The sequence below is a fragment of the Thamnophis elegans genome, chromosome Z (genome assembly GCF_009769535.1).
Source record: "Thamnophis elegans isolate rThaEle1 chromosome Z, rThaEle1.pri, whole genome shotgun sequence".
In the NCBI taxonomy this organism is placed as follows: Eukaryota; Metazoa; Chordata; class Lepidosauria; order Squamata; family Colubridae; genus Thamnophis; species Thamnophis elegans.
Window position 1 is genome coordinate 122,002,707 of NC_045558.1, and position 26,038 is coordinate 122,028,744.

Genomic DNA, 26,038 nt, shown 5'->3' on the forward strand with positions numbered 1-26,038 from the left:
TAGTTGTGAAGGCTGGATGGTTTAGCGAAAGGCCAAGGATGAGCAATGTAATCATTAAAAATATTGTTCTGAGATTTAAGCACCCAATATAGCTAAATACCTTTATTAGTTAAATTAAAAACAAACACATGAGTAATATTAATAATAATAAAAAGCAAGGACGGGAATACTGTTTCACAGTGCCATTCCAATTACAGGGGCTTCTGAAATTTGCAGACATTGGCCTGGAAAATTAGAAAAGAGCAATGTTAAGCCTTTATTGATCACAAAAAAGAATATACTGTATTTTTCAAAATATAAGATGCACCCTTTTCCCTCAAAAACAGGCTGAAAATCAGGGCGTGTCCTATACACAGAATACAGCATTTTTTGCCTCTTCACCAAAATGGCCGTTCATAGCCTTATGGAGGCTTCCAGTGAGCTCCTGGGGGGTGGGGAGGGCAGAAATGAGCAAAAAACGGGTAGTTTTTTGCCCCCCGAACTCCCAGAAGCACTCTATAAGCCTCCATAAGGCTATGCATGTAATTTTTTGACAAAAAAACGGGCCCGTTTTCATGAAAAATGGGCCGTTTTTTGCTCATTTTTGCCCCCCCCGGAGCACTCTGCAAGCCCCCCCCCCCGGCTATTTATGCTTTTTTAAGGAAAAAAAACAGGACCCTTTTCATGAAAACAGGCTGTTTTGGGGAGGTTTGCAGAGGGCAAAACCTTTTTTTTTCCCTTTTGGAAAGCTCTTTAACCGATTGATGAGAATTACATTGATCAAGTGCTGTGCCAGCAGAAACACTTACCTATCTACTGTATTTCTCTCTCTCTCTCTATCCTTCTACCTACCTACCTACACTCTCTCTCCCCCCCCACCTACCTACTGTATTTCTCTCTATCCTTCTACCTACCTACCCCCTCTCTCTATCCCTTTATCTACCTACCTAACTACTCTCTCTCTCCCTACCTACCTACTATATTTCTCTCTCTTTCTCTCCCTCTATCTCCCTACCTACTTTTTAAAAATTTTTGCCTCTTCAAAACCTTGGTGCGTCTTATACTCCAGTGTGTCTTATACTTTGAAAGATACAGTAACTGCTTCTGAACTTTTCCATCAGCAGGCATTGATTATCTCTATGTGAAACTTTTTTAGCAATCCAAAAGGATTTGTGCTTGAAATAAAATAAAATAAATAAATAAAACTTCGCTTTGGGTTTTGCTGATATAGAAATGGCTATTAATTATGCAAAAGTAAAAGTTGAGACTGTCATGTTATTATTCTATTGCACTAAAAAGAGTCAGAAGCTAATGCTTTTTTCTCCTTTATCCTACATCTCTCTCTCCCCCACTTCTCCATTGTTTTCATTTTCATTTGCATATTATATTTTGATGTAAGTGTGTAAAGTAAGGACAGATTTTTTAAAAACCCCATTCTCCTTTAACCTATGAGAAACAAGCTAGTTTTGTTTCCGATGGAAGCTTTCCAACTGTAATTTGGATCCAGATGCTTCCAATTTGAGAATAAATCCACCAATTATAGTGGATCAAATTAGTGACGACTAACAGATTTAATTATTTCTGTTCTAAGCATGACCAATTCTAGGTACACAACTGTCTCTCTTTTTGTGCCCTGTTCTTTTTATTTTATTTTTATACTTCATTCCATTTTTCATGCAAGTTAAATAAAGCGGCTACATGAATACAGGAAAATTCTAAATTTACAGATTTCTGGTTTGCTAATGTGAGCAACCATGGGGAATGAAATGTCTTCTGTAACTCAGCACATAATGGTTTTATAATCCATCAAATGCTAAACTGGGAATTGTGCTTTATTAGAACTTGCAAATCCAGGCATTGTATTGTCAAGCTATTAATACAGCACTCAGAAACTATGTCTTGATTAAGAATATGTTTAACTATTAAGCTAGTCAGTATATGTGGCAAATAATCTAGGAAGGTAGTATAAGAATAAATCACTTAGTCTCTTCTCTGCTGCTGGTAAGCAAGGTAAACTCTACTTTATAGTAGAAAGGAAACACAGGGCAGTCTTTTCCAGAACAATTAGCCCTCAAAGTGCTAGATCACTTCTCATTAAAAAGTAAAAATATTATATTCGTTAGCAAATTATGAAGTTAGCAATTTTTCTGGCTTTGAGTAAGAAACTATATACTTCTCTGTAGTTATTTGTTACCATTCATAACCCTTATTTGTCTTTCTGCTAAGACTTTAATGCTTAACTCATAAATGTAGACACTGGATTGGGATTCTATAATTGAACAGAATATTCATGTTATATCCTATTTTTATGGGGAGGGGCTTACACAAAGGTGAATTTCCAGATGTTGAATAACAATTTGCATCACTCCCTGCCAGTTGGAATTCTGATCCAATTACATTTCATAATTTAGATAAACTTTCTCTGTACCGAGTAGAAACTTGACTAAATACTTACCATAATAAAAGCATCTACTTGCTTAGCAGAAATACCATATATTTTTCCAAGGTCCTGGACCTATAAAAAGAAAAAAAAATGATACTGAGTGCCAAAACAGGAGCACTGGAAACTGGAAGAGGAGCTCCCAAGCGTGCATGGGTGGGAGTGCCGGAAACCGGAAGAGTAGCTCCCCAGCGTACATATGCATGCCGGAAAACTGAGCTTCTGGTTTCCTGCATGCGCCAGCCACCTGGTCTTTGTTTCTGGCGTCCATGTGCACAAGGATACCAGCTCTCTAGCGCACATGCACGCACCGGAATCCGGGAGATCAACAGGCGATGGCTGGTGTGCCCAGAGATGGCTCTGCATGCCACTTCCAGCACATGTGCCATATTTCATTTTTTTCATTTCATTTTATTGAGATTTATAGGCCGCCCTTCTCCCTGAGGGGACTCAGGGCGGCTTACAATCACAAGGGGAGGGGGTGCAGTACCATGAGACAAACAATAGTGAACAAAATAAAATGGTAAACCACAACATGCATTCAACAGTCAACACTCGGGCGGGTAAATTGGAAACCTATCCCCAGGCCTGCTGGGAGAGCCAGGTCTTGAGGGCTGTGCGGAAGGTCTGGATGGTGGTGAGGGTACGAATCTCAACGGGGAGCTCGTTCCACAGGGTCGGAGCTGCAACAGAAAAGGCTCTCCTATGTTTGCCATCACGGCAATAAGGATTAGCCCATCATTTAGAGTAGGCAAAAATATTAACTATGATCCACAGAACACTCCCTAATACAGATAGTCCGCAACTGAGCCCAAAATTTCCATCGCCAAGGCTATTGGTTAAATGAGTTTTGCCTCATTTACAACTCTTTTTGCCAGAGTGGTTAAGCAAATCACTGCAGTTGTTAAGTGAATCCAGCTTCCACCATTGACTTGGCTTGTTGGAAGCCAGCTACAAAGTTTACAAATGGTGATAACATGACCCTGCTACTATCAATATACGTCAGTTGCCAAGCACATGAATTTTGGTCACATGATCATAAGGATGCTGCAACCGCTGCAAGTGTGAAAACCTGTGATAAGTCTTTTTTTTAAAAATGCCATTACAACTTCAAGCAGTCACTAAATGAATGGTTGTAAGTTGAGGATAACCTGTATAGTGCCACCAAAATAATCAAGTTGTAGTAGAATATTGTCTTTGCTTGTTGCAGTGAAAGTTCAATAAAAGGATATAAATTACCGTATTTTTCACTCCATAAGATGCACTTTTTTTTTGTCTCCCAAAAGTGGGTGGAAATGTCTGTGTCTTATGGAGTGAATATTGCTGAAGTCCCGCCCACCTTCACCCTTCGGCTGTTTTTGGCCTCCGCACCCCCAGTTTTTGGCCTCAGAAAACGGGATGCGCAGAGGCCAAAAATGAGGCACATGGAGGCCGAAAACGGGAATGTGTCTCGTGGCCAGGTGCATCTTATAGTGCGAAAAATATGGTATACTAGAGGTTAACATATCTATCACCTATCTTCAGTGCAACACTTCCATGCCCTTCGTGGAGGGAGGAGGAATTGGGAAGGATTACAAAACACCCAGATTTGCAAAGAAAGATTGCAAGCATTTAAAATAAACCAATAGCAGTACTGTTATTATTGGAGCATAAAGTACAATACCATGAGGATTTTGAATCTGGATTATCTAAATTTTGAAGAATTTCCAGCAGCCTAACTACAAATAATAGCCCTGTTGGGCATCCCATGCTTAAGCAGATGTCACCTTTATGAGTTCTATGCCCCAAACAAAGCTGGCACACAATGGCTGCAACACACGATTAATGGAATTGGATTGTTATTATTTACAAAAAGCGTGGAGCTCAGGTGATAAAAAGTTGCTTATCTCGGGTGAGAAATTAGGGGGTCAGGAATATGTCCGAAATAAACTCTACCCTCTGAGACCACCAACCTTCTGAAAAGATCCATAATTTTCTCTCCAGTTCACAATGAGCTCTGCTTTCTTCTTGCCAATGTAGTGTAGACCCATAAGATCCTTCATGGAACCCGAGTTCAAGAGGGACAGGAGTTTAGTCTTGGCAAGATCTTGATTGATCTCCTCTTCACATTCGGAGGGAGCCTTGTTTTCAGAGTCGAGGTCTAGAATCTGAAGAACAAACACAAAAAGAAAGTGACCAACATGACTACCTTTTAAAATCAACCCCCACCTCCTATTAATATTGACAAGAATCATGGCAAAGAAATGATTGTCTAAGCTATGAGATCTGCTCAGAGCTTTCTCCCAAAGGACCGATTATCTGCTGATCCTATTCTGACCTAGGCTTCCCCAAAAAGCACGAGGCAGAGTCCTGGTCCCAACAAAACCCCTTTTATTAAACGAATGTGAATCCCTCTCATTCACATTGAGCAAGGTCTGAGAAACAGTCTTTCAAATGAATATTTATGATTACAGACCTTATCTATCTTGCTGCCATATAAATATTTTCCCAATGAGGTGCTGGGCAAGGAAAGACTGGCCACAGAGTCTCTTGAGATTTACGGACAGACCTTCACACTCCGGAAACGAATCTAACAACTGACCGAACTAATTGTTTCCTGCAAAAGCCCTCTCCCCTTTCACTCTTCTTTTATGTCCTATGGGAGGGGCCGATTACCTTCCACCTGTGATTTTACTCCCAAGTCTACCCTGATTTCTGAGTTGTTCTTTTCTTCTGGCAGCTCTGCCCATGCGCACACTGGGAACAGGCTCTAGCTGTTCCTCTGCCTCACTGCTGTCTAGCTCCGAAGGCATCTGATCACTGTCAGACGGCCCTGGCCCCATCTCTGCCTCCGACACAGAGCCCTCATCTGAGCCTTCCCAGCCTCCAGGACTGGCCCATGTTCCTCCCCAACTCCTCACTGTCCGACTCTGCCGCCAGCTCTGCTAGTCGTTGGCAGGCCACAACAGATACCATCAATTTGATTGCATCAGAGTACACTGTGAAATCAAACGCAGGATCTCAAAACCGAGAATCAAGGCTCACAAAGTAATTGTTGATTCAGTCTGCGCTGGAGTAATTCCCTCCAGAAAACAATGGGAGGGTTTGGGAAACACCTGGCAAAGGGACTCACAGACAAAAGGATGCACATTTATACATTTCAGGAAAGGAGAAAGATAGTCAAGATGCATACTGTAGGTAAATTATGTATACCTATTACCTATCAGGGGTTATATATGATCTATGCCTAAATATTCATAATTAGCAAGTCTCAATTTACCTCCCTACCCACCCACTGTTAATTATCCTCAAGAATTATTGTCTTAATAAAAAGAAACATATCAGCTACATTCATGTAGCAATTGTAATAAAGCATACCTCAAAAAAAATTTCAAGTTTGCCCCAGCTAGGACACATTCAAGTTTTTATCTTGCTAACATGCTCCCACTCCTCCCAAATTGTCCTTTCCTCATTAACTGTTAGGTATCTTCAATGGTTGCAGAATTAGTGACCAACCTCTACTTCTTCTGCCTGGTGGCTCCCTGTACATTGAAGCTATGACAAGACGCAGAAGCACTACCAGGTTTGAGAAGTCTCTGGACAAAGCTATTTCTCAGGGCTGCTTGCCCATTGACATAATCTTTGTTGCTCTTCTCTGCACTCTTTTTGAGTCTAAACCTTTTTCTTACATTGTGGCATCAAAAACTGGGTGCAGTATTCCAAGTGTGGGCTTACCAAGGCATTAAAAAGTGATATTCATGTTATCTTGATTCAATCCCTCTGTTAATGCAGTCAAGAAGTGTTTTGGGTTTTTTTGGCAGCTGCAGCACTGCCGGCTCATATTTAAGTGATTGTCCACTAGGATTCCAAGATCCCTCTCACAGTTACTACTATTGAGCCAGGTGCCAGCTATACTGTACCTGTGCATTTGGTTTTTCTTGCCTAAATGCAGAACCTTATTTTTTTCACCATTGAATTTCATTTTGTTAGATGAGGCCCATTACTGAAGTCTCTCAAGATCCTTCTGTATCTTAAGACTATCTTCTGGAGTGTTGGCTATTCCTGGCAGCTTGGTGTCATCTGCAAATTCGATGAGTTCCTCATCTATGGAGAACTTAAGTTTCTAATTGACAGGTTGAAATGGCTCCTTCCCAGGAGATACCTCTGTTCTGGTATATTTGTATGTTATCTTAAAAACTGTGATACATACAGTAAATTGGCTGGATAAAAATTCTCTACTCTTCCTGTTCTTCACCAAAATGAAGCCAAAACCAATTTACCCACCTTTTTCTTTCTGCCTTTGTTCTTCTGTTTCTTAATGACACTCTCCTCTTCTTGCTGATTATTGACAGGTATATGCACTGGAGAGGAAAATAAAGCAAATAAAGCAAACACAGGAGAAACAGGAAGGCCTGACTTCATAAACCTTCCCAACCTTCTCACCTTGTTGGAGAGGCAGTACTGTGGCCTGTTTTCGAGGTTTTGAAGCTTGGGGGAAAGGCGTACCCTTGTTCTCCAGAGTTTGGGCTTCTATTTTTAACTGTTTTTCTTGAACGCTCTGGAAGAAGCAGGGGCAAAATAAGTGCTAATTTAAGGTATAGGTGGGGAAAAGGGAAAAAATCATGATGTCTCTTTGGAAAAGAAAAGACTATTACTGGACTAATAGTTCAAACATAATCTTATGGCAGTCAATCATCACCTCTATTGTTATGCCTCAGAAGTGGCATAGAATTTATTTAACAGCGGATACCGTATCTCCTTGGGGTTACCTGCTCCATCTAAATACCTCCCTTTTTAATTTCTCTCTTTACCATTCCATTAAAATAGAACTGGGCCCATGCATCTCTGGTTCATTGGCCTCCATTTTATTTTCCTCCAAGTCTCCACTCTATTAACCTTTTGCTTCTAAGTGCTTCCCTCCTTTATTGCTTATTGTGAACATGAATAGTACTATATGGTTACTTTTTCTGAATGTGTGAACTGGACAGGATCAACACAGCAGAAATCAGATTATTCAGTGTTAATTTTTTTACCACATTGAAGTATAACATCTGCCATTCCCACAACACTGAATCATTCTGGAAGGAATTCTGGGTCTCATTAAAACAATCAGTGGAATAATTTGCTCCAGAAGTTGTGAATGCTCCAACACTGGAAGTTTTTAAGAAGAGATTGGCTAAGCAGGGGGTTGGGACTAGAAGACCTCCAAGGTCCCTTCCAACTCTCTTATTCTATTCTATTCTATTCTATTCTATTCATAAGCTTCCAAGAAAGAAGAACTTCCATCATAACGGGATAGACAGACACTGCAATAACTTGCTCAGGATCAAAGCAGAGCAAATATTTAATCTTTTAAAAAATACCGTATTTTTCGGAGTATGAGACACACTGTAGTTTTTTGGGAGGAAAATAGGAAAAAAAATATTTTGCCTACCAGGTATTCATCTGGCTAGCGTCCTTAGTTTGGTCAGCTTCAGCACATAAGTTTGCTGGTTTTGAGCGTGCACACACGTGCTTTTTATCCCCTAGTTGGGGATAAAAAGCAGCTTCTAAAGCATAGCTAATCGTAGGAGAGAAGCAATGAGAAAAGTAAGCAAAGCACAGAAGATCGCTTCACTCATTAGGGCTGAATAAAAGCTTCGAAAAAGCTACATTTGGAGTATAAAATGCACCCAAATTTTCAGCCTCTTTTTGGGAGGAAAAGACCGTTGGCTTACCTGAATGGTCGTTCTCTGGGTCCAAGCATGGGTTAACACAGTCTATCTGCCCTTGGACTGAGTAAGTTTTTTCTTTGACCATGCCTCCCTTTGCCTCCTTAATTTCAGTTTAAAAACGAAGAAGCAACCATACAGGAGTCCCACTCACAGTCAACAGCAGTCAAAGTCCTGTACCCTTGAGAAGAGCCTGGGCGGGTTTGGACTCTCCTCGCAGCGCCCAGAGCATGACCGTTCAGGTAAGCCAACAGTCTTTCTCCAGTGTGCTGCTTGGAGAGTCCAAGCATGGGACATACCCAAGCTATTGTGTCCCAGGGTGGGTAGTGACCGAAGTCTCCTGAGCCTCTGCAACCTTCTGCAGAATTCCTCTTCTGAAGGAGGCTTCGGCTGAGGCAAAGGTGTCGATTTTGTAGTTCTTGATAAATGCAGTGGGAGAGGCCCACGTGGCCGCTCTGCAAATGTCGATAATGGATGCCAGGGTCGCCCATGCTGCTGAAGTAGCTGCGCTCCTGGTTGAATGAGCGGTCACACGGCTTGGAGCGGTCTTGCCCTGATGCTTGTAAGCCAGTTTGATGCAGGCACATAACCAACGGCTGATGGTATGAGAAGATGCCCTGCGGCCCAGTGACCCAGGGTGGAATGACACAAAGAAGGATTCGGAGCGTTGGAACTCCCTAGTCCTCTTTATATAAATGCTTACAGCACGTCTCACATCCAGCTTATGCCAACTGCATTCCCTAGGGTGAGAAGGCTTAAAGTTAGGAAGAATCACTTCCTGAGCTCTATGAAATTGAGTGTTGACCTTAGGGATAAATGTGTGGTCAAGTCTCAATACGACTCTGTCAGTATGTACAAGGCACAAGTCTTCCCTGACGGAGAGAGCCGCCAGTTCAGACACCCGTCGAGCTGATGTAACGGCCACCAGGAAGGCCGTCTTAATAGTCAAATGATGGAGACTCGTTGTTCAAATGGGCTCGAATGGGGCTCCCGTTAAGGCTCGCAGAGCAAATGGTAAGTTCCAGGACGGGTAACAGTGAATCGCCAGGGGGCTGATATTCACCACGCCCTTCAGGAAGCTTTTGACCTGCAGATGCTGACTCAGCGGGCAAGAAGAGCCTCTAGTAAGAATGGTGGACAAGACCGCAACTTGAGGGAGCATGTGAGGTGCTAATCCCTTGTCCAGACCCTCCTGCAGAAAGTCCAGAAGTTGAGGGACTGTAGCAGAAATGTCTTTGATACCTTTAGTCTCACACCAGGTGGAAAATGCGACCCAGTTCGTATCGTATATCCTAGTGGTGGAAGGTCTCCTGGATGCTAGGATGGTTTGCCACGGTGGCGCAGTGGTTAAATGCAGCACTGCAGGCTACTGCTAGATCAGCAGTTCAGCGGTTCAAATCTCACCGGCTCAGGGTTGACTCAGCCTTCCATCCTTCCGAGGTGGGTAAAATGAGGACCCAGATTGTTGGGGGCAATATGCTGACTCTCTGTAAACCGCTTAGAGAGGCCTGAAAGGCCTATGAAGCGGTATATAAGTCCACTGCTATTGCTATTGCTATTGCATAACCTTGTCAGAAATGTTCTGCTTCCTCAGGAGTTCCCCCTCAAGTGCCAGACGGCTAACTGCAGCCACTGGGGGTCCGGGTGACTGACGGCCTCTTGGCTGAGGATTTGATCCTGAGGAATCCTCCATGGTTTCCTGATGGAGAGACTGACAAGGTCTGCATACCAGGACCTCCTGGGCCAGAATGGTGCCACCAGGAGGATCTCTGCTCTCTCCGCCAGTAATTTGGACATCACTTGCGGAATGAGAGGCAGAGGGGGAAATGCGTATAACAGTTCTGGGGGCCACCTGCACCTCGGTGCATTTGTCCCCTCCATCCACGGAGAATGATAACGGGAAAAGAATCGTAGCAGTTGTGTGTTGGTGTGTGTGGCAAATAGGTCTACTTGCGGTTTGCTGAATCTCCGCACGATCTGTTTGAACAGATCTGGATGTAGACGCCACTCCAAGTGGTTGATCTGCTGCCGACTCAGCCAGTCTGCTTCCTGATTGCTGGTTCCGGAAATGTGGCCCGCTCTGATAGAGGCTAGATGATGTTCTGCCCACCTGCCCAGGGACTCTGCCTCTGTCATGAGGCTCCTGGAATGGGTGCTGCCTTGCCTGTTTATGTGAGCTTTTGTTGCTACATTTTCCATCAGTAATAAAACATGTCGGCCCACAATCAGTGTCGCAAATCATCGTAGAGCGAGGCGTGCTGCCCTCAGTTCTAACCAGTTTATGCTGTGGGCGGCTTCCTTCAGAGACCATTGGCCTTGGGCGAGCTGGCCCTGACAGTATGCTCCCCATCCCTGAAGGCTGCCGTCTATAGTCACCACGACCCTTTCGGGTTCCTTGAACAGGCACCCCTTTTCGTCTGCCATCGTCCTCATCCAGACTAGAGATCAAATTACCTTCTGTGGAGGTCGCACTCGCCTGGAGGAATTGCTGGTCTTCGCTCATTACATCGGGAGGAACCACTGTAGTTCCCTGGTATGAAGACGTGCCCAGGGAACCACCTTCAGACAAGAAATCATGATGCCCAGGAATTGAGATAGTCTGATGATCAGCACCAACCTGGACTGACGGCATTGACGCACTGTTCTCCTGAGATTTGCAGTCAATCCGGAGACAGGAACACCTGGCAGGAGACCCAGTTGATGATGGTGCCCAGGTGCTGGATGCCGTGTGGTTGGCTTGAGATGGCTCTTCTCCAGGTTCACCGAGAAGCCGTGTCCTTGCAGCGTCCGAATAGTCACCTGAACGTCTTGTCGTGCCTGGCCTGGATTTGCGGAGTGGATAATGATGTCGTCTAGATAGCATTCTGGACGGATCGGATGGTTCCGGAGGTGGGCCGCCACCACTGCCAGGATCTTCGTGAAGGTACTGGGTGCAGATGAGAGGCTGAAGGGAAGAGCCCTGTATTGGTAGTGACTCCCGTCATAATAGAATCTCAGGAACCTCCTGTGGGCAGCATGGATGGGGACATGCAGGTAGGCCTCCTTTAGATCTATAGATGTCAGTAGATCTCCCTGTCTTATGCAATCCAGGATAGAGTGGAGGGATTGCATCTTGAACCTTTTGTAAGCCAGATGCTGATTCAGGCTTTTCAGGTCCAAGATGGCCCTTCACCCCCCCAAATTCTTCGGTACCAGGAACAATATGGAATAGAATCCCTACCTCTCCTGCTCTGTTGGCACGGGTTTTATGGCCTCTATCTGGAGGATCTCCTCCTGCATGAGCCCCCTCTTTACCAGATTCTTCGGGGTCGGGCAATGAATGAACTTCCTTTGGGGAAAAGACAGGAACTCTAGGACCAGGCCCTTCCTGATTGTCTTGAGGAACTCCAAGTCTGAGGTAATCACCCACTTGTCGGTGTATAATTGAAGCCGACCTCCTATGGGAGGGACCCTGTGATGGTCACTTGCCCCTATGGAATTGGTGGGAGTTGTTGTTGCCCCTGGGAAATGGCTTCCAAAAGGAATGCTGTTGCTGCCTGCTACGTGGCCCGAAGGAGTTCCTATCTTGATTCCTATCGCCCCCTTGGTTGTAGTATCTTTGGTATGAAGAGGAGGTGGATGCCTGGGCAGCATCCTGGCCTCGAAAGGACTGCTTCCGAAAAGAACCTGAGCTCTTACGCTCGTTCTTCTTCAGGGTGACCGGAAGAATCTTACATTTCTCCTTTGTTTCAATGACAAATTTGTCCAGAGCCTCCCCAAACAACTGTCCCCTTTGAAGGGAGTGGAAGCCAACTTCCACTTTGCCTTCATGTCTGCCTGCCAGTGGCGAAGCCACAGGAGGCAGCGATAAGTTATGTTGGACGCCAATGCCCTGGAGGCAAATTTTGCTGCATTCAGCGAGGCATCCACTGAGTACTCTACAGCCCTAATGATTTTGCTGAGGTCGTGTCGCCACCGGGATCCCCGGAGGGAGGCTTGGACCTAAGTTGTCTCAGCCAGAGCAGAGATGCTCTGGTGAAAAAGGACGCAGAGGTGGATGCCCGGATGGCCCAGGCGGCCGCCTGAGGTGTCTTATGACATGTCTTCTCTGACCTTTTGTCTTCGGCTTTGAGGCCTTCCAGAAGGTTAGCTGGCAGGTTTGAATTAGAGGTCAAAGAGACCACCGGGGCATCCACCTCGGGCAACTTCAATACATCTTCCATCCTGCACTTCACAGAGTAAAGGGATTTATCCCCTCTGCTAGGATTGGTTAAAGTACCGGGCTGAACCCACTGTCTTTGGACTACGTCCATAAATAGATCTGGAACAGGAATTAATTCTTGAGTGGGGGACGTCTCCTTGAATAGACCTTTTTTGGGGTCTTTGGAGGAAGAAGCCGGTACGTTAGTGTTCTTAGGAGTAGAACCTAGCTCAGTGGCCGCCTTGGCCTTGTGGAGTATGGATTTAAATAAGGAGCGCTTGAATAGACTGGTGAAAGCCGGCTTATCTGGAGGAAGATCTTCATCCTCCAATAGTTCGAATTCCTCAGGCTCCTCATCCTCCCAGGCCGAATCCACCGTGGCCACCGAGGTGCCTGGAGAGGCCGGGGCCTGGGTAGCGGTGGCTGCAGAGGATGCTTAGCCTTAGAGGACCCGGGCTTATGGGCCTTTTTCTGCCTAATGCCCTCCGCTATGCCTTGGGAGATGGCTATGGAGATCACCTCCCTCATTTCTACAGATAAGGCGGGGCCCTTATCTTCCTTTGGGCGATGCCTGCTTGAAGCCAGCCAACTCCTATGCCCGCCTGAACCGGTCCCCACTTCCACAGGAAGAATGCCTTGTAAGGATTCCAGTTCCTCCCTGAGGGTTCCCTCGAATCCTCCTCCCCTATGGATGGGAACCTACTGTCCCGAATGGAGGGGGAGCTTCTTCCCCCACCATGATCAGAGTGGGGCCCAGGTGGAAGGTCCCCTTGCTGGGGGGGGGGATCGCGGCCTATGGGCGTGCAGGGCCTTTGCCTCTGTGGGCTTGAGATGGCGGGAACTCACTCTGGCCTTGTCAATGGTCCCTGAGGGCTCCGGGGAGGACATCCTGGTGGTGCCCTTTCCCTCCTTGGGCGGTGGGTCCAGCCTACTGCGTTTGTTGGAGGGCCCTGCCTGCACCTCCTGCGTCTCCAAACTGTCACCAGCCATGCTGCCCATAGGCCCCGAATGGGTGAGAGGACTCTCGGAACTTGCAGTAAACAGGCACCAGGCGCTAGCCGGCCGGCTCAAGTGTGCCCGCAGATCTTCTGTGAAGGAGAGGGCCCCCCGAAGGACAGATCCCTTCCTCCGACCGCTCTCGGGTCCCCAAGTGTTGGAAAACGGGAAGGCAGGACTAGCCGGTGCCCCGGACTAGGCCCTGCACCTCCCGGCGGTAATCTGCGGCTGAGAGGTAAGTTTGAAATCGACTTTCTCCTTTTCTGGCCCCAGACGTGCTCCACACGGCTCCCTTGCAAGTTGGAGCGAAGAAAATGGCAGCCGCTGCGTGCGCAGCCTCTGCCCGCTAAAATGCCAGTCAAGGAAGAGAAAGCATGCGAACAACCTAAAATGGCCACCGCTGTTGCCGGGCAGGAAAGGGAGCACCGCCGATGTCGCCCTAAGCGGCAAATGCCCACGCGACCACCAAAACTCAGCGGCTGGGTGATTTTAGTGTTGGAAAGGCTCCCCCTCCCCCTGCTCGCCGGCAGCTGCCGGACAAGCAACTCACACGTTCCGACCCAGCTTATGACCAGAGGGGAAGAAAATGGCCCAGCAAACCTCTCAGCGAACAATAATATCAACTTTGTAGGTTTCTGTCCTGTTAAAATTCTATACGATGGTAAGGTAATTAATTCTTGGTGAGACCAGTCTATCTGCACTTGGACTGAAGAGCTCCCCTAATTAGTCCTAACAGGTGGACTGAGTTTTTAAACTGAAATTAAGGAGGCAAAGGGAAGCCTGGTCAAAGAAAAAACTCACTCAGTCCAGGGGCAGATAAACTGTGTTAACCCATGCTTGGACTCTCCAAGCAGCGCACTGGAGAAAAGTGTCTTATACTCTGAAAAATACGGTAGCTTATTGGTCAAGGCTAATGGGAGATTCAATCCTATCTTCAATCACTGGTTTACAGCTAACAAGATATAGATGAGAGGATGGATGAGGAAGATATCATAATATATTCCACTAGGCTGTTGGGACCAACATATTTACATTCTATCTTTCTCAGAGGAAAGTCTTTGTAGCTGGCAAAGAGGTGAAGATGACAAAAGAAAGAAAAGAGCAATTATCAGACGAAATGCTTAGGGTTTCATATATTTCCATCAAATGAATCCATTTGTGATTCGCATACAGGCTTTGAAGACAATATATATTTCTTTTAAAAAGCTTCAACTCAGCAGAAATATTCCTATGTGTATAAAACAGGAAATAAGTGCCTTAGTTATTTTGCTCAATTTTCAGCATGGGTGAATTTTATTTTTAAAAATAGATAAAAGCCTGGCGTTCTTCTAAAAATCTGAGTGGTTAATGAGGGCTAATTTTTTAATCAATTAAGCACTTTTTAACCAATTAATCCAATCATCCAACTATACATTGCATTCCTATTACAATGATGCCTTGGTACTCATCACTAATTGGTTCCAGGAAACACAATGAGTACCAAAAACGATGAGTACCAGATTTTTCCCATAAGGAATAATGTAGAGAGTCACAAGGCAACCAACACCGACAAGTTCTAGCTTGTGCATTGAATACCAAATTCAATGAGTTTCAAAGCAGTTGAGTACCAAGGTATTATTTTGCTTATTCTCACCAAATCACCAAAACAGAGCAATGGAAACACAAAAGACAGACCTTCAGTTCACAGCGTGTCTCATACAAGAGTTTGAGAATATTCAGGCGTTCCTTGCGTGGTGTGTCAAGGAGAGGTATCGTACAGCTCAAAGCCTTTTCTTTCTCTAGGGCCTCTAATCGTAGCATTCGTTCAGCCAAAATGGGATTAAGATTCTCAAGAGGCAGCAAACAACTGGTACAAAAAAAAAGATCAATTCCGTGTCAGATTCTTTCTCTCTCTTCCAACACCCCAGCCAGAGCAACAATCCCTTCTCGATTTGGCATTTGGGAAACGGCTTGGCTCTGTGGAATAAAGAACCGGACTGCACCCAAATCTACCAAATACTTGATGACTCACCTGAGCGGCTTCTCTTCGGATGGTCCTGGCTGTTCCTCTTGTAGACAAGGTCTTTTGGCCTCAGGGCTTCCATCACTGAAGTCTGGGCAAGGCCTCTTGCCATCTGTGGAAGAAGAAGATTAGCTATCTTGGTCCAACAGTCATGGTTTAATGGTAATTTTCAATTTACAACCATTCGTTTAATGGGTGTTCAAAGTTACAATGGCACCAAAAAAGTGACTCATGACTGTTTTTCACATGACTGTTGCAGCGTCTTCCCTGGTCCCATGATCAAAATGTGGATGCTCCGCAGTATGAGATCGCCTTTTGCGACCTTCTTACAAGCAAAGTCAATGGGGAAACCAGATTCATTTAACATCCCTATTACTAACTTGAGAATTGTAGTAATTCACTTCACAGCTGTGGCAGGAAAGGTGGTAAAATGGGGCAAAAACTCACGAACTCTTTTTGCTTACCAATAGAAATTTTTGGGCTCAACTGTGGTCATAAGTCAAGGTCATTAACGGTATTCAGTCAATTCAATTCCTGCCATTGCATGATAGGCGGATCCATAAAACTAATCACCAAGGCTTGCTTTGTACAATTCTGTAGGCTAAAACTGGCTGGCTCTTTTGTGACTCAGAACATTGTCAGAACATAGCCATTCATTTTATCTGATATAAAAATAAAATACTCAAAACCTGTCTCTTCTCTATTATCCAACTCCATTGTCGCTTTTAGGAAAAGGAACCTTATATCTTACATTATGATTTTGCCCTTTATGTTGTACATTATCCAAAATCATTCCCTCATGTGTCAAAATAAAAAGAGCATTAAAACAGGCCAACAAACTGAATTTGTAAAAGGCAACTTCCTTTTTAAAAAATTTGTTGTTTGGAAACTATAAGATCAGGTAAGATGGAAAAATTGCCAGGAAAGTGTTCTCAGCTGTAGTCTCCAATATAATAGTCTATTGTTCCACAAGCACCTTGGCATATAGTCATGTTGGTCACATGACCACAGAAGCATCTTTGGTAGACTCTCTTGGCTAAGAAACAGAGATGAGCACCTACCCCTTAAGAGACAAGACTGAGCTGGGGAAACCTTTACCTTTACGGTCCCACAAGCTGTAGTAGCAGAAGCAGAACCCAGCTAAGGATGTAAAGATATAACCATATAAAGTCTCATTAATCTCATGAACTAATAACATTAATTAATGTTATTGCAAAAAAGCAGTTAGATTACAGAGTCTTGGAACCTGGATAAGTACACTCTAGCTCAAAAGTGTCCAACCATGGCATCTTTAAGCCTTGTGGACATCAACTCCTATGCTGGCTGAGGAATTCTGTGAATTCAACAAGTCTTAAAGATGTCAAGGTTGGGCACCCCTGTGCCAGCGTATTTATTTGCAAATAGATGAAAGCAGTAGTAAAGGGGATTTTTTTGGAGCTTAGGGGTCCTTGGTGCTGTCTGGGCTTGCTTGTTTTCTTGCAGACATTTCATTACCCAAACTAGGTTACATCATCAGTGCAAGAAAGGAATGTAGTTTGCTGTCAGTTTATATTCTATTACCTGTCAGTGTTGGTGGGGGTGAGCTTAGAGATTCTTTGGTTGGGCTGTTGGCTCTTTGATAATTTCTTGGAGTATTGATTGGGGTACAACGAAAGAATCTCTAAGACCACCCCCACCAACACTGATTGGCAAGCATGTAGAATATAAACAGACAGCAAACAGCATTCCTTACTGGCACTGATGATGTAACCTAGTTTGGGTAATGAAATGTCTGCAAGAAAAAAAGCAACTCACAGAGCCACAAGATCCCCCTCAGGATCATCTGAGCCCCTTTTTCACAAAGTCCTTAACAAATGAACTAATAACTCTCTCGTTATCTGGAAAGAATTGTTTGACTGCAGTGGGTAACAAATAAGTGAATTTGGAATATGGGCCTTCATTTGCCATGTTTTGGAAGATCCTTTCTTTCCACGATTTAGAAAATTTCTAAGGATACTTCTCTGTCATGGAAGGAAAATAAGGCAATATTTTACTTAATGTCTGAAACCCACTATAATTTCATAGGTTGGCCCCTTAATTCCCCACCAACTCTCTATACAGAAAATCCCAGTGTTTACTCAGAAAGAAGGAAGTGGAACTCCGGTTTTCTGGCCTTTCTGCAGCCAGAAAAGTGAAATACTTGGGAGGGTGACTTCCTTGTCAGAATGTTTAGAAAAAGATCCACATTTATTATGTAGATTATGATTAAGGAGCTCCTTGAGAAATGAAGATAAAAGGGCAAAAAAATTTCATGGATCCCAGTTTTCAACACATCCCATCTATCAGATAGGAACCTACAAAATACAGATTAAGACATAAGAATAATACAGATTATTATTTCAAAGAGAAATATTTGAAATAATTTTCAGATCTCATGGAATTGTCAGATGTTTATGGTGGCATAAATATCACCAGAAAATATAAAAATTTAACAATGCAAATATGCTTCTAACCCACACGGGTCCACATTTTATAACATTTACAACAACAAATCAGCAGCCGAATGCAATGTGTAAACATTCCATCATCATGATTGCTAGCATTGTGCTGTGCACGGAAGTTGAAATATATATATATATATTCAATTACAATCTGCGGCAGAACTCCTAGTGACCTCTCAATTCTGACTGAGAAATGCTAAGGCTGAAGAAAGATCTCACCTCCACAAAATGGTGAAGGTAAAATTAAGTCAGCCCTCCTCCCTTTCCATGTACTCACCTGAGAGAGATTTCTCTGCTTCTGGATGGTTATGCGGACTTTCAGTTTCCTCAGGCTTTGCTGGTTTCCAACTACCTACATAAGGTTTAAATCTGATTAACTTTTTTTGTCCCTGAACCTTTGGAAACATCTTCTTTACTACATCCATTAAAAGCTTGTGTAAGCTGTTTCTCAGCTTGGAGATATGTAGACTTCAGCTCCCAGAATTGCCCAGCCAGCATGGCTGGTCTAGATCTTGGGGAAATGTTCTAGAATGTAGGTGCCATGATGAAGAGGTACAGGGCGGGGCATAACCTTTTCCTAGGGAGTCACAGCAAGATCGACAGCAGTTTACAACTTCCGCGACACCTCATTTTAAAGCCCATAAAAAACTGAATTGAATGAGCTATTAAATGTTAAATTTGCTTTAAGAATGGCTGGAAAATTCGATTCGGAAGAACAAAGGATCATTGACAGAATAAAATGCATTGCCTTTCGAGAGGCTCGCGATGCTGGAGCGACGTTTATCAATCGAAAATGGATTGCAAACAAATTGAAACGTCATCCGGATTGGGTTACTGATAATTGGAACAAAACAGCCCAAGAATGTTTCACAAAATTTGGAGAAGGGCGTCCTCTGCAACTGTCCCAAGAAAGCAAAGCCATCATTGCAACTGGCAGTCGCAAACAACGAAAAGGAAACCGAAAAGTGGCCCAAGAAATCCTTCAAATTCGTGGAAAACGAGTTGATCAAAGGACAATCGGCCGATATCGAGAACGAGAAGGTTTGAAGCCATTCCACGTCATTTGCAAACCATTGAAAACTCAAACACACGTTCAAGATCGGCTTTGGTTGTGCGATTGGTTGTCTGAATGGACCGAGGAAGATTTTCTTCATTTGGCGCCATCTGACGAATTCTTCGTTTATGCCATTCGAAAACTGAATTTCCAGAACGATCGAATTTGGGCTAAAGACGTCGACGACATCGCCAAACATGAACGATATCGACAAATCGTTCGCAATCAGACTTGCATCGGGATTTTCGTCATTTTCACAGCCAAGAAACTGCATTGGGTTTTGAAGGATAAAGGGGAATCCTGGGATGGCAGTTATTTCCGTGAGAAAATTTTATTGGAGAATGTCATTCCATTTCTCAGTGATCCAGACAATGTCTTGGTGGTTGGTGAGGCTGTCTTTCTTCATGACAAAGCTCCTTGCATGCGTGCAAATGCGACTCAGCAATTGTTAAAGGAAAACAATGTCGAATTTTGGGGCAATGACGTCTGGCCGGGAAATTCGCCAGATCTCAATCCGGCAGAGAACATTGGGGCCATAATTAAGGATGAAGTGGAAGCTCTGATGATTCAGGAGCAAGGTCAAAATCGATATTCGGTTGAAACTTTGAGAATGAATTTGGAAACTGTGTTGAAAAATCTGGAAAATCGAACGGAACTGTTTGAAGATTTGTTGTGTTCTTATCCACCTCGTTTGAATGCTGTTCGAAGGGCTAATGGTGGTCATACTGACTATTAAATCGTGTCAATAAACTCAGTTTTTGATGGGCTTTCGAATGGTGTATGAATTATTTGTGTTGTTATTACAAGTGTTGCTGTGACCCCCTAGGAAAAGGTTATGCCCCGCCCTGTACACTACACTCCTATCACTTGCCTAGGCTTTCTGGGAAGAGCAATTAACACCAATATTTTCTGATTTAATTTAATCATGGAAAGTTTTTGCTTGGTGCCTTCCGAACTGTCAAACTTCCAGAATTCCCAATGCTTTCCCCCAAAGCCCAGACCTCATAATTTCTTACCAGTTTGTGGTAGGACTTTCTGGGTGAAGGGTTTATTTACAATTTGTCTGGACTTTGCAGCAAAGTTGAGGCTCGTCAAGGTATCAAAGTAATACCTCATTTCTGGAGCAATATTTGCAATAATCAAGCTGTGGGCACTGCCTCCCAGAGAGTCCTAGAGGAAAGAGAGATTCCGGATGAAAGATCTTTCTCTGATGCCAACTCCTTCCGATCCCAGGGAGAGAAAAAAAGAACCCCAATTACCTGCAGCAATCGGGTCAGCTTGCTGTCTCTATAGGGAACCCGAGGCAAACCCTGATTAAGGGCATCAACCACCTTGCTGAGCACAAAGAGGGAGCTGTTGATGGCTCCACTCTCTTTCAGGCGTAGGCCTTGGTTGCCTGTTCGTCGATTGTCCTCAGAGCCTGCTAAGTCGATGAGGCACAGCTTCGCAGTCTGGTGAGAATATGTGGGCAAGTCCCGGATACGGTTCACTAGAACCAGCAATACAGAATGACTGCGGCTGGAGCGCTGATTCAACTGAGTTGATGCCACTGTTCGCTTTCTGCTCGCGGGCAGAAAATGGCTTTCAAAGTCTGCAACGCTAGTGATCTCTTTCTGGGTCAGGTCTGGCACCAGGATGTTGTGGTTACGATCCTCTCGGATAGGCAGGTCTCGGAGGGAGGGCGTAAGAAGGTCCAAAACCTGAGAAATGGAGGAAAAATGGATGGTGGATTTGGAATTTCACACACGCCCCTCAACTGCTTGTTTATTTTCCCCCCAGATAAGCTGATGCATACCAGCAAGAACATTTCCCCCAAGGTGTGTAATCTGGGCACTGATTTTTAAGTTGTTTAAAAAGAAAAAACTTTTTCAAATCTCATTCCTCAAATGCCAGTGTCCTTAATCAATTCTACATTGGTTTTTCATTTTTCTCTTAAGATACTCATTTCAGTCTTCAGTCAAATGAGCCTTTTTCCTGCCTATTATACTTCAGGTATAAGAGGCTTTTTTCTTCTTAACACTCTCTGTTAAATTTCTGTTGTTGCCATGAGAACCATCATCCTTCAGCAATAGCCATTAGAGCTGGGCTGAGGATAGCTGGAATCCAGCAAAATCTTGAGAACTACAAACTCCCACACTTTCTTCTCTCCAGTCTTTTCTTCACATGGGTCAGACATAGAAAAGTAGGAACCCAGAGAGAATTCAAAAGCATTATGAATTTATTTCCTGCTACCTCTTCACAGAATTCTGATCTAGTGATGGTCAAGGCAAATTGGCACCAGGTAAGAGTTAACAGATTTCAAGGGGGAGCTGTTCTTAGATCTCTTATGGAGCATAGTGATTCTAAACTGATGGTGCATTTGACACTGCCCTCAGGCTCAGCCAACCCCATCTAAGACAGTCCTACACGTTTTATCTCTCTTATCCTTTCATCTCTTTCACTCTCTGTAGCCATTAGCGTTCTTTTGCCTTCCTCTAGTCCAGGAGTGTCAAACTCGCGTTGGCACAGCAGGATCATGTGACATTGCAGGACTCCCCCCCCCTTTGCTAAACCAGGCGTGGCCAGCGCCTGACACATGGGCCGGGAGTTTGACAGCCGTGTGTTACTCCTTAAGCTTGTGGGTTTTTTCATTTCTCCTATGCAAGTGCTCCCTTGCCATCTGCTCTTTCCAAATAGTCATGCCTCAGTTCTTCATCAATCTTTGGAACTGAAATAATTCCAGCGAGGGATAATATAGAATATCAGGGGGCATCAAAGCATAGAGACGTCTCTGAGAGAGCCATGGAACAGCGGGAAGTGATAAGGGATAAATGCTGCACCACCAGTCAGTTAGGCCAGGGTAGGCCCTGTAGTCTTTATGGTGTACTTCAGTATTAATGGTCAACCTCAGGAACTTTAAGTTGTGTGGACTTCAACTCCCAGAATTCCTCAACCAGCCATACTGATTGGGGAATTCTGGGAATGGAAGTCCACACACAGCTTAAAGTTGCTAAGATTGAGCAATATGGTCTACTTTAATTAAGATTTTGGCTTAAATTCAAAATCTTTCTTCAAAAGGTCAAACTGAGATTTCCGATAAGAGGTATCTATTAGGTTCTTATGGTTCTCTGAGCTTGACTGTTTTCCTGCAGACATTTTTTATGAGTATAGCTAGCATCATCAATTTCTAAACGTGATAAATGTCATTCTGTTGCAGCTGATTGAGGCTTTCGCCACAAAGCTCAAGAAAAACGGGATGTGAGACCACGAAGGTGCAAGAGAGACAGGTTTATTGATGCATCGAATTCAGCGTGTTCACACACCAAAATCTGAACTCCTGGGCTCCACCCAGGACATTGGTTTTTATACCTTGATTCAAACTTGATTATTTGAAGGCGTTACTATAAGGCGTTTTCATACAAAAAGTAAAGCCCCTTATTAAAACAGAGAAGTATCTTTTGAAAAAATACAAAAGAAGTAGTTAATAGGAAAATTACAAAAAGAGAAGTTCCAATATATTTCAAGTAGTACAAACAGTTTTATGCAATTTCATCCTTGCACTATCTTACACCCACGGTTGGCTCCCTGTGCCCTTCCTTGTACAGCATCTTGCCACACTGTTCCATTAAGATTTGTAACACTTATGAGGAAGTAAGAAATCAAAGTGAATCAAAGTGCCATATTAAGCATACAACATTGATTTATGCTGTAGAAACTGAGGTCTCATAACCTTAGAAAGCATTGGGGTATTTACCTGTTCTCCCCCTCCTGCCTCAATTCAACCCCAAGGTACACATATACTCTTCCATGAGAGATATCCATCCCTAGGGGGGCAGTGGCTCAGTAGATTAAAGATGCTGGATTTGCCAATCAGAAAAGTTTAGCTCTTTGTACTTCAGCAGTTTAAGCCCTACCACCATGTGATGGAAATGAACTCCCATCACTCGCCTCAGCTTCTGCCAACCTAGCAGTTCGAAAGCATGCAAAATGCAAGTAGATATATAAGGACCAGTCTGGTGGGAAGCTAATGGCACTTTGTGTGTTAGAAATAAATCAACTGGTGTTGATCTTGCCCAAATGCAAGGCAAAAATCAGTGGAGGAAAAAGTCCTGGGTGACAGCAACATTAGCCATTGTGTGTGTTAATTAGTTTGCTCCCTGGATAGTGCGTGAGTGTGAACTAAACAATCTAGTAATCTTAGGCAGCAAACTATTCTGTAATAACATTGTAGACTCCCTGGCTCTCAATGTACAAGCACCAGATAATAAATAAATCTCTATTCCTAAATTTACTTCCTGGGGGAGGGAGAGATAGGCAAAGTTATTAGAAAAGAATAGAAATGCGAGGAATATCAGAAATTATGTCTGAATGCCTAACTCCACTTCATCTGCACTCTGACTCCCCCTGCCCCTTGCTTCAGTTCCCATCACTTGTTCAAATAACCTTGAATGAAAGTAGAAAGGATTGTCCAGCTCTTCCTATACCAATTAGTAAACAAGAGGTAGTGTGTTTATATTCAACATATTTCCATTAAAAGGAGTATAAATCCTAAGTGCAGCATGAAAAGAAATCAAAGCCCACATCGCATCCATCAATGGAATCACTTGCTCTGATCAACTGGCCATGCTATCTCCGTCAGATCTGACTTTTTATTCCCATGTTTTAAATCCCCCTCTTCCCAGAAAAATCCTGTCATTCTGCGCCATTATACTTAGCGGGCTCAATTTCCCCTTTGTACAATTGGGTAAACAATGCATTTTTACCTTTTCTTGATAGATTTCCAGGTAGGACATAGAGACAGAGTATCGGCATTTATCTTCTGAAGCTTCCCTTGTCATCTGCAAAACATCTCGAACAGCTCGAGGGATCACTCCTGGCTGATCTGGATTTCCCAACATAGTGTGTGTCTTGCCTATGATTTGGCAGGAGACAAGATGAGAACGGTATGGCATCATCATCATCTCCTTTTAGCCCAATTTCCCACCCCCCAAGATGCTATGGTTTCATTTGGTTTCTTTGTAGCACTGCCTTATATTCACCTGCTCCAGTTGGTCCATAAGCCAATATGCTAGCATTCTGCCCCTTCAGCAGATGGTGTAAAACAGGCTTAACTGACCCTGTGTAGACATCCCATTGGGTGGCTGTCTCACCATAAAACGCATCAAACCTGGTGAAGAACGGGTGAATGTGAAAGGAAGGCAGGACAGAGTCTTACTGGCTTCTCTGAATTTTTTTCTTTAGCTGTCTTGAAAAATGGAACAGCAAATCCAGATATAAAGTTTGTTTTAATACAAAAGTATATAATCTGTTTACAATTCCCATATTCCTCTGCAATTAGAAATACTTGCTGACGTTTAATGCAAGGCATAAATTACCCACCTTCATATATTAATACAATTATCTATCCCATGTGTTTATTCTTATGTGGCTCTTGGACTCCTTTCCCTTGCAGCTTTGAACCACAACAGATTACTAACATTTTATTATTTATACCCTGCCTTTATTATTATTTATTAATAATTCAAGGCAGTAAGCATACTCCTTGAGTGTGGACATCTTCTTCCTTCTATTTTCCCCACAGCAATCCTGGGAGATTGGTTGAGCTGGCCCAAAGTCACCCAATTGGATTTCATTTCTAAGGCAGAACTAGAACTTGATGTCTCCTGGTATCTTAACCACTAGATCAAACTAATTTTGTCCATACAATGTATCGGAGTAGTTATTCCCATAATATGTGCATGTAAAGAGACTAATCATAAAACGTAGCATGACCCAGAAGTAAAAGCATCTGTCATTGCTCATGCAGCAGAGTTCAACCCTGTCAAAAATTAGGCACACTAAGAGTCATTCAAATTTATTGAATCCCCTGCCCAACTTACTTGTATTTCACAGACTCCATCTCATTTTTCCAGTTGAGAATTTCCAAAGAGTGGGAGTCCACACGTCGTACACATGAAGCTTCTTGATCTTGTCCAGTCCCCACAGCTGGACGTAGCCGTACACAAACCTGTACTTGCTCTGAGACATTATCAGAGCGGTGGAAGTCAGCCCTGCTTAATTGTTGATGAGTTGCCATGAGTACCTGTGAGGGGAAAAAAATATAGGATTGAACAAATGTATTAGCCAATGTATATATTACAATAAGGGAAGTGGTGGCTCAATGGCTAATTAGCTGAGCTGGTCGATCAGAAAGGTCAGGGGTTCAGCAATTTGAATCCCTAGCACCGTGTAACAGAGTGAGCTCCCGTTACTTGTCCCAGCTTCTGCCAACCTAGCAGTTTGAAAGCAAGTAAAAATGCAAGTAGAAAAAATAGGAACCACCTTTGGTGGGAAGGTAACAGCATTCTGTGCGCCTTCGGCATTTAGTCAAGCTGCCACACTCAAATCATCTTCAACTCAACACCATGGCACAACTGGTTTTTTAGAACAGTGGCCCTCAGCCTTTTGGGCACCAAGGATCGGATTTCCATGGAGAGGTTTTTCCATGGACTAGAGGGGGGCATGGTTTTGCATGCTGGCTTGATCCCATGGATGGGGCTTCACTTGTTTGTGTGGCTTAGTTTCTGGCATGCCGCATCTCATTACCAGTTCACAGACTAGGGATTGGGCAGCCCCTGATTTTAGAATACATGAAAATTCAATAAACAGCAAATTTTACTGGTTGCAATGCATGTTTATTTGCTCTTTCATACATGGGCACACACTCACTCATCCACCCTTACCCACTCATTCACCCTTAGCAATCAAGGAAAATGGAACATGCATTTCGAAAAAAAAAATCGACAGGCGATCAATCTTGCATGAAGCTACTTAATGAAATTTAAGGAACTGACTTTATTTTGGGACGCAAAAAACCCTCTGATGTCTGATCAAAGCCCTATTTTGCAAGGAGGCTTTTGATGGGACTTGGATTTCTTTGTAAGCATCTAAAATGGGATTTACTTCCAAATGCCAATTTAAAAAAAAATTAAGTGTCCCATCCACACATTGCACTCACCCGTTACCAAGTCCAAACTCCTCCGCCCTGTGTATAAATCGAATCCCAAATCTCCGTTTTAATTTGGCGCTTAACCTGCCCCGTAACGGGAAGCTGACCAATGGGAGAAAAGAAAAGAAACGAGCGTTTGCCACCTGCGCACGCGCATCGCTCTCTCGAGTGTGACCAGCCATAGAGCCGTAGGAAGGGGGTGGGGGAGGAAACTAGAACGGAAATGTGCGCATGCGCATTGGAACAAAAA

At 43.8% G+C, this 26,038-nt stretch overlaps 1 protein-coding gene across 2 annotated transcripts; it reads right to left on the bottom strand.

The window, feature by feature from the left end:
• Positions 1-87: 87 nt before the first annotated feature.
• KIF22 (kinesin family member 22) lies at positions 88-25,884 on the bottom strand. Of its 2 annotated transcripts, XM_032234695.1 has the most exons (14): positions 25,798-25,884; positions 24,680-24,882; positions 23,840-23,967; positions 23,564-23,712; positions 20,081-20,521; positions 19,838-19,991; positions 18,045-18,119; positions 15,297-15,399; positions 14,960-15,131; positions 6,842-6,956; positions 6,683-6,759; positions 4,372-4,566; positions 2,435-2,494; positions 88-224 (listed from the first exon to the last, which is right to left on the bottom strand). In XM_032234695.1, the coding sequence occupies exons 2-14, from the start codon at positions 24,874-24,876 to the stop codon at positions 192-194; spliced, it is 1,899 nt and encodes a 632-aa protein (XP_032090586.1). In that variant the 5' UTR covers positions 24,877-24,882; positions 25,798-25,884; the 3' UTR covers positions 88-191. The 2 variants fall into 2 exon arrangements, with proteins under 2 accessions (XP_032090586.1, XP_032090587.1); XM_032234696.1 differs by lacking the exon at positions 18,045-18,119.
• Between the last annotated feature and the right edge of the window lie 154 nt (positions 25,885-26,038).